This window comes from Eupeodes corollae, chromosome 3 (genome assembly GCF_945859685.1).
Source record: "Eupeodes corollae chromosome 3, idEupCoro1.1, whole genome shotgun sequence".
Classification (NCBI taxonomy): Eukaryota; Metazoa; Arthropoda; class Insecta; order Diptera; family Syrphidae; genus Eupeodes; species Eupeodes corollae.
This window is the reverse complement of record NC_079149.1, coordinates 110687568-110696558: the sequence shown is the minus strand read 5'-3', so window position 1 is coordinate 110696558 and position 8991 is coordinate 110687568. Positions and strand designations below refer to the sequence as shown.

The 8991-nt window shown below is 34.8% G+C and overlaps 1 protein-coding gene across 1 annotated transcript; it reads left to right on the top strand.

Annotated features, from left to right (window-relative positions):
- Positions 1 to 1024: 1024 nt before the first annotated feature.
- Positions 1025 to 8690, top strand: LOC129951473 (aspartate--tRNA ligase, mitochondrial). Its single transcript, XM_056063625.1, has 11 exons — positions 1025 to 1242; positions 1416 to 1515; positions 1586 to 1809; positions 2009 to 2258; positions 2331 to 2509; positions 2566 to 2655; positions 5861 to 6450; positions 6510 to 6993; positions 7058 to 7237; positions 7295 to 7423; positions 7573 to 8690. The coding sequence occupies exons 1-11, from the start codon at positions 1144 to 1146 to the stop codon at positions 8383 to 8385; spliced, it is 3138 nt and encodes a 1045-aa protein (XP_055919600.1). The 5' UTR covers positions 1025 to 1143; the 3' UTR covers positions 8386 to 8690.
- The last annotated feature ends 301 nt before the right edge of the window (positions 8691 to 8991 follow it).

The following is an 8991-nucleotide window of genomic DNA, read 5'->3' as shown; positions in this document are numbered from 1 at the left end:
TTCTGGTAGATTAGGTATGAAAATTAAGTGTGATTCAAGATTTGCATGTGGTATAAAGATAAGGGCTTAGTTATCAATTTTGCACGATTGGCAAAGTTTCATTATCTTATAAATCAAGTGACTGTTGTCATAAAGACTAAATTCAAAAAAAGGATTACCTGATTGAAAACCACACGCCTAAAAAGATCTTTTATTATAAAATCAATGGAGCGTTTTTATGGAGAGTTTCTACAGTCGTGATTTCTTAATTTATAGTTTATGGCTTGTTGGTTAAATGAACACAGCTCTTAGTCATAGTTAATTTTCATGCTGTATATAGTATTCTACAACAAGTATACTTCAAATGACAGGTTTAAACAAAAAAATACTGCTATAATTTCAAACTTATCAAATTGGATGTATAAAATTATAAAATAATTGTGACTGTTTTTTTTTATCTAAACGATATCATTAGTAGAAATCATTGTCGCTTAATTAAAATGGATTGAACCGTGTTTTATACATTTTTCTTTTTCTTGGTGGCATATCTTGCAGATCACCAAATAACTCAAACTTCTCTAAGATATCCATATTTTCTCCGTATCTTCTTCAATTGCGATATCAATTGACATTTTTCTGGACAGCAAATGTACGTAAAATTTACTTGATATACTTTTCCTTTTCAGCTTTTCAATTCAAAAACAAAAATCAAATATTACATTTGTCTGTGATAATAACTACTTAAACACAGCAATTCCTATGTTTGCAGTTAAACCACAGGTTTAGCCCTAAACTAAGTTTTAAATGTATGTATAAATAGCCTTAACTATGCAGCCTATGAATATGACCCAATATATCAAAAAGCTTTCAAAAGTACGTATGTATATTCGAAAAACATGAAATCTAGTTAAAAAATAAAATCAATATGATTCTTAGTGCCAAGCTGCCCTTAAATCTATTCCCTACTGAATGTGTTCACTTTATTGACATTTAGCTGTCACTTTGTATTTATTGACGTTTGTTTTATTTTTTTGATAAAAAAAACACCGGTGAGGTTATTGCAAAATATTTTTTAATATCTTATCAGTTTTTTTAAGCCCAAAATTTTAAATCAGATTAAAATTTTCTTTTTTAGTTCCAATTAGTTTTTGTTTTATTCAAATAATGTATCTAATTTCTAGATCTTTAAATAAACGAGCAATATTCGGTGCTAGTTCTTCGATTTCTCGAATCTACAAGACGCCATTTCCAATAGAAAACGAAGTAGGATTAAAAAAAGTCTTAAAATATCTTCAAAAAACATACAAAATAATGATTAAAACAATGATTTTTTTAACTAAATGCTTCCTATCAATAAATTATAATCCCATGAAGACAGAAATTTGTATTTTTTATTTCTTTTAAAATCATTTTACTTTTGTTTTTCCAATTGGTAGGGAAAAAAAGAAGAAACCAATAAAGCAATGTGGAACAACAATCATCAGAATAACAACCGGGGAGGTCCTTGGGCTAATAATGGCAACAACAAAAACATGTGTATGTTTCTATCATGTTTAAAATTGGCTTAACTTATTTCATCATCAACTTAAAATGTTCCTTAATTTAGATGATAACGTTCTTCCAATGGCAAATTTTCCTTTTTTCTCGAATAATTTAAACACAAATCCTCCTCCCCCACCGCCTTTGGTGGTGACTTGTGGTGAACTTCGTCCTGTTCACGAAGGGAAGTATGTCGAGATGACTGGGAAGTTTATCAAAAAGCGAATTGGGCGTTTTGCTGAGCTAAGAGATCGAAATGGAGCTACACAATTGGTTATTTCAGATGACAGGGTAAGTTTATTAATTCAATTAGCGTTTTTTTGGGGTGTTTACTGTGGGTCTATAAGCTGATGGCGGTTTATAGAATTCAAGTCTTTCACTTGAGTTCACTCAGCCTTCAAAATTGATTTTCATCGGTTAACCTTTTTACTCACTTCTTTTTGAATCCGCCGTAAAATAGGTAACTTATGTGTTCGTTTTCATTTCTTAGAACCCTCGAATATCCCGGCGCTTCTTAAACATGCCACCTGAATGTATTCTTACAATTGTTGGAACAGTTCTGACAAGACCATTTAATTCTCGAAACATAACAATGCCAACCGGTGAAATCGAAGTAGAAGTTGAAGACATTCTAAATTTAGCTCGAGTTCCTGGTCGTCGGGGAGCTGAAAAACGATCCTACAGTACAATGGCTGAAAATAAAAATTGTATTACAAGTACAGAATATAAAATAGCAGGAAGTAAGAAACAACAAAAACAAAATTGTATATAAACTATTTTTTAAATCTCGTTTGTTTTTTTTTTCTTTTCAGAAAGTGAAAATATCTTAAAATATTTTGAAAATCGTGAATTTACTTGCAATGATTTGCGGAAAAATCATTCAGGAAAAAATGTTTCCCTAGTTGGTTGGGTTACAAGTACAACTAAGACGAAATTTCAGCATTTAAAAGACGGTTATGGACAGACTCAAGTTATTATTGAAGATAAGAATGTAAGTCGATTGGATTTTCATACGTTTTTATTTATTTGTAAACATTTTGTTTTCAGTTGTTGGATGTCTTTACATCTGCTACACCAACTGATATTATACAAGTTAAGGGAATAGTTTTAGCTAGGCCTAAGACAAACGTTAACATGGTGAGTAACATTAAATTCATGCTTTCACCATTCAATAGTCTTTATTTATTAAGATATAAAGTGTTGGACAAAGCAATAGCACTAAATTAAGCTTTATTTTCATGAATAAAATTATTAAAGTTGAATAGATTAAAAAGATGATTCAGCTCTTAAAAAATATTAAAAATAACTGTCATACTTTCATACAAAGTAAATGCAACAACAAATGGAGATATTTTTGCATTTGAACCGCGACAAAACTATAGTACGTACACATTCTATCAACAATAGCTTTGTCTCTTTCTACTCTATTATAAAGTTTACTGTTATTTAAATAATTTAACCTAACACAATAATCATCTTATTGATATAAAAGTCACAGAGTAATTGTATTTTTGTTAAGTGTAAAATTTATGAAAATGGCTCGTAACAAATATTCCAACAATTTTAAAAAAGAAGATAATTACGGATTTTAATGAAGGTCAATCGGTGACCAGTATAGCAGAACAAATACGCGATTCACCGAATAATAAGCCGATTTCGCAATTTAGGTTCCTTGGAAACAAAACATCGTGGGGGAAAGCCAAAAACAACCTCTATACGAGATGATAACACTAAAGTCCGGCTGGTTAAAAAGGACCCTTTTATATCTGCAAGAACAATAAGCAGTGACCTGTCTGTATCCAGTAGGACTATCCAAGAAGAGTTGTGGACGCTGGAAATATCATAGTGGAACCGCAGTCAATGCTGAGGATATGGAAGGACCACCTTTGCAGACTGTATAACCGCGACGACAAACCGAATTCCATTCCATGGATGATCCATTCAAAATAGACGATGAAAGCCAACAATCCCGTCCTCCCGACTTAGAAGAAGTAAAGATTGCCATATCTATGATGAAGTCTAATAAAGCCGCTCCAGCGGATGGCTTGAATGGCTTATTTGTAAGATATGGTCGGAAGAAAGCATGCCCGATGAATGGAACCTAAGTATTATTTGCCTTGAGGAATCAGTCTACTTAACATCGCTTCTAAAATCTTCTCTGCCGTAATATGTGAACGTCTAAAGCCCATCGTCAACAACCTGATAGGTACTTATCAGTGTGGTTTTAGGCCAGGAAAGTCCACAGTCGATCAAATGATTACATCACAGCAGATCCTGGAAAAAACCCAAGAACACCAAATCGACACCCACCATCTTTTTATCGATTTCAAGGCCGCATATGATAGCCTCTACAGGGAGGAGCTGTATAGAGCCATGTCTAGTTTTGGCATCCCTGCCAAACTCGTTCGTTTGTGCAGGATGACCATGGAGAATTCACGCTGCTCCATAAAGGTTGAAAACAACTTAACATTACCTTTCGATGTCAAAAAAGGTTTTAAGCAAGGTGATGCGCTTTCATGTGATATTTTTAACATCGTTGTTGAAAGAATAGTGCAGAGTCAACACTGGAGGCACTATCTTTCAAAAGTCTGTCCAAATACTAGCATATGCTGATGACATTGACATAATCGGTATAATATTGAGGCAGAGGCGGCAAAAATGGGTTTAACGGTTAATGAGGGCAAAACAAAGTACATGCTGTCATCAAGAAAGGACATACAACACCGACGTCTTGGTCAAAACGTCACCATCGACAGACGTAACTTTGATGTAGTCAAGGACTTCGTCTAAATAGGCTGTACACGCAGAAAACAACACCAGCGCTGAGATTAAACGCAGAATAAATCTTGCTAACCGCTGTTTCTTTGGACTAAGAAAGTGGTGAGTGGTGAAGTCCTCTCTCGAGGGACCAAAGTGTTGCTATATACGACACTTATCATCCCCGTCCTGCTATACGGTGCAGAAGCATGGACTATGACAAAAGCGGATGAAAGCACCTTGTGTCGGTTCGAGAGAAAAGTTCTTCGTGTGATCTACGGTCCCGTATGCATCGAAGGAGAGTGGAGGTAAAAATGGAACGAGGAGCAGTACAGCGACGTAGACTTAGCCAAAAGAGTAAAAATCCAACGACTAAGATGGTTCGGTCACGTAGAGCGCATAGAAATCAATGCTCCGGCACGGAAAGTCATCGAATTCACACCCACTGAACAGCGCAGTAGAGGAAAACCGCGGATCAGGTGGCGCGCACAAGTGGAAAGTGACATCACACAACTTGAAGCGCGAAACTGGAGACATCTAGGTAGGGTCCGATCTAGATGGAGAAGGCGTGCGACCCTAGTTTACACAGGACTGAAGCGCCACCTTAAGTTAGTAAATAAGTGCGTAAGTAATGTACATTTATTTTGTTCGTAATACAAGCGCTAACCTTAGCTGACTTAATAAATAGGCAAGTTTTGAAACTTATTTAAAGAAATTATAACCCAATGATATTAAGTGCTATTGTTTTGCCCGACACTGTAAGTATTTTAAGTTTCCTTAATACCAAAATTACTTGATATGACATCTGGAAACCTTTAATTATTATTTTTGATTCATTTTATAGCCAATCTTACAGTAATCATCATTAAAAAATTGACCATAGTTTTTTGATTACCGTTTCTTCTGTCAATTACTAAAGGCATCTTCCCAAAGCCTTAGAAATATTACTCTATTTTTCCTGTTTATGAAAAAGTACTAAAAATTGATGTTACCAACTACAGGCCCAAATTTCTTTAATTTACCAGCTTTTTGAAAGCGTTGTATACGACTCTCTCTTTATTTTGATTTCATAGACCTTTTATTCTGCACAGCAATATAGCTTCTTAAAAGGCAGGTACTACAACAAATCTTGGTGAACTCTAAATAAATTAGAGAAAGGAAATGGTGTGGACGTTCCCATCGTAGACTTTTGTAAAGCTTTTGATAAAGTCAGTCGCGAAATTATTTATTTTAAACTTAAAGCCCTTGATTTTCCACCTTTTTTGTTTCATGGTTCAAATCACACCTAGATAATCGCAAATAAAAAGATGTTTTGAGGTTCTCAATCTCTGATCAAGTTTATGCAAACTGAGGAGTTCCTCAAGGGAGCCGCGTTGGTCCTTTAATATTTGTTTTAACTGTTAACAAAGTATTAATGTCATTGATAAATCAAGTGTATCTATTTCCGCTGATGACATGAAAATCTATCTATCTTACCCCTCTATTGCCCCTCTTTCTTCTATTCTACCTATGTACATAGAATTTTTGACAAAAGTGTTCCCAATAACCGTCACAAAATTCTTACTTTTATCTTTCAATCAAATAGAAATTTGAAACCGGTGACGTCGAGGTGAAAGTGGAATCAGTAAAAATTCTCAGTCCCGATGAACCATACGAAGGACCCGTTAAAGAAAAACTACAAAAGAAACCCATCGGTGGAAGTATTGATGGCAATACCGATGCCAATGGTTCTAATAAAACATCATCTGATCGAGCTTCAGGAATTGCCGATACAAACAAATTTACAACACGAACACACAACTGTGGTGAATTGAGCGGGGCAAATGTTGCGGAAAAAGTCAACATAGCTGGTTGGTTGGAATTTCAACGGATGGGCAAATTTCTGGTGCTACGCGATGGTTATGGTCAAACACAAGTTTTACTCTCTGACAAATGTAATCTATCGGAAAAATATCCAAATGGAATTCCTCTGGAATCGATTGTTCGCGTAGAAGGAACTGTGATCCCAAGACCGTCGAATATGCTCAATCCGGCTATGAAAACAGGTGAAATTGAAATCGAAGCAACAGATGTTGAGGTATTAAATCCATCGAAGAAGAATCTGCCTTTCGAAGTACGTGGTCATCAGAGGGCGAATGAAGGGTTGCGCATGACACACCGGTATCTTGATTTAAGGTATTGGATCGGCAATCCTTTAGTTTTTGTCAGCTTAACAAGAAATTTGTTTGTTTTAGATTTTCTGATATGCAAAAGAATTTACGTCTTCGATCATCGATTCTTATGAAAATGCGTGAATTCCTCATCAACTATTTGGGTTTTGTGGAAGTTGAGACACCGACTCTCTTCCGGAGAACTCCCGGAGGAGCCCAGGAGTTTGTTGTGCCCACTCGAAAGCCAGGACACTTCTATTCGTTGGTGCAGAGTCCACAGCAATTCAAGCAGATGCTCATGGCCGGTGCAATAGATCGATACTTCCAAGTGGCCCGTTGCTATCGTGATGAAGCCACCCGACCCGATCGTCAACCCGAATTCACCCAGTTGGATATAGAAATGTCATTTACCACCCGTCAAGATGTTATGTCGATGATTGAGGAGACTTTGAAATTCTGTTGGCCTAAAGAACGTGGCACTATTGAGACACCATTCCAGGTTATTTCTTATGATGAAGCTATGTCGAAGTATGGCTGTGATAAGCCTGATGTTCGATTTGATCTTTTGGTAATTTAAACCTTGACTTGTCTCTAAAGATTGTGCTATTCATTAATGTTTTTCTTTTATCCAGTTAAACGACATCACAGATATCTCAGAAGTGAATGAGAATGTGAAGAATAAATTCAATAATCTCGGGGTGTGTTTGATTTATGTTGACAAATCCATTTCATTACTTGACGCCCCAACTAGAAAGCATTTAGAACAAATTGGCAATGATTTTAATGGAACATTCTATTTTAGGAAATTCAATGTAAGAATAATTATATTTGATATTGTTCTATTTTTTAATTTGATGATCATGTTTTAGGGCAGCACAGATGCACTTGAGAGACTGGCGAAATATTTGGGTCCAAATGGAGCAAAGGAGGTGGTTGATAAGTTTGAAATCGATACTGACGATTTAGTTTTTCTGGGAATTGGCGATAAAGTTGAAACAGTACGTAGAAAATTAACTACATTTTTATTGTTTCATTCAATTTCCAAAACTTTATTATTTAGATAAAATTTTAGGCCCTATTGCACTCAAAGTAGTTTCTAGAATAATAATTTTGTTTCTAAAAAGCTTGGTTTTATATCTACTTCTAGCAAACTTTGATGGGTCGTCTTCGCCTTGATTACGCTGACTTGCTGGAAGACAACGATTATCTACCGAAACGTAAGAAGCAAAATAAATTCCTTTGGGTTGTCGATTTCCCGATGTTTTTCAAGACCCCCGAAGGCGAATACGAAAGTGCCCATCATCCATTCACAGCTCCCCGCGACGAAGATCTGGAAAAGCTGAAAAATAAAGAAAATCTCGAAGACATCAAATCTCAAGCTTACGACTTGGTACTCAATGGCAATGAAGTTGGTGGCGGATCAATTCGTATCCACAACAAAGACTTGCAAATATTTGTTTTAGAAGAAGTTTTAAAAATTCCACACGAACACCTGCATCACCTATTAAGTGCCCTCGAAAGTGGTTGCCCACCACACGGTGGTATTGCATTGGGTATCGATAGACTTATGGCAATTATATGTCAAGCAAGATCCATACGTGATGTTATTGCCTTTCCAAAATCTCTCAATGGAAAAGATCCATTGTCTAAGGCGCCTGTACCGATTTCTGATGAAGAAAAGAAATTGTATCATTTAGTTATTGATAGTAGTAGTAATAGTTCGAGTGCAGTACAAAAAGAAGAAGAACTCGAACAAATGGAAGAAGAAGTAGAAGACTTAAATAAAAAATCTGAAAGTAAGAAAGGTATCGAGAACATTGAAGAAATTATAGCAGCTAACGCAGTTAAAGGAGAACAAACAATGAAAGATGAACTTCAAGCAACAGAGACACGAGCTCAAAAGAAGAAAAAAGTTGAAGATACCAAACATAACCTGAGAAAAAGCATTTTAAAAAAATAAACAAAGATTAAACCACGACGTTACATTTTTACATATATTTATTTATTAAACAAAACAAAAAAAAATAATGCATAGCAATAAGTTACATAGAAATTGTATTTTTAAACTAAAATTATTATGTAATGTGTTTTCTTCCTGTTTAGAATTTTCATGTTTTATCTAAAGTACTTGCTTTTAATAACGGAAGATATATACATTTACGTATTTTCTTTAAAATTTATGATATATGATATTTTAAAATTGTTTTAGAAGTGAATTTCTTTGTTGTATTATTATTATTATTATTATTATTATTGGAAGCTAAATATAAGCACACAAAATATTACAATAATTGTTGTTCATTCTGTATGGTCTCTTTTTAAGAAAACGCACTACATTCAATGAGGCGGTAAGTCGTAGACTAGTTTAGTCACTAATGTAGATACATATTTCCAGGAATTTATTTCAGTCAGATGGACTGAATATGAATTTACAGAATTCCTCATCTAGAAGTCAAAGAGCTTTGTAATTTTTTTTCTTGAGAAATCCAACCTACAAAATAGTATTTTCAGAGCTTTTGGCATCAATTTGTATGTGGATTACATTTTAAAAAGAGGTACCCACAAA

Excerpts from the sequence above, each read along its gene's own strand:
- LOC129951473 (XM_056063625.1), top strand. The coding sequence starts at position 1,144 with ATGTATCTAATTTCTAGATCTTTAAATAAACGAGCAATATTCGGTGCT. Across the intron at positions 1,810-2,008 it reads TGGTTATTTCAGATGACAGG|AACCCTCGAATATCCCGGCG; the intron begins GTAAGTTTATTA and ends TTCATTTCTTAG. Across the intron at positions 2,656-5,860 it reads CTAAGACAAACGTTAACATG|AAATTTGAAACCGGTGACGT; the intron begins GTGAGTAACATT and ends TCAATCAAATAG.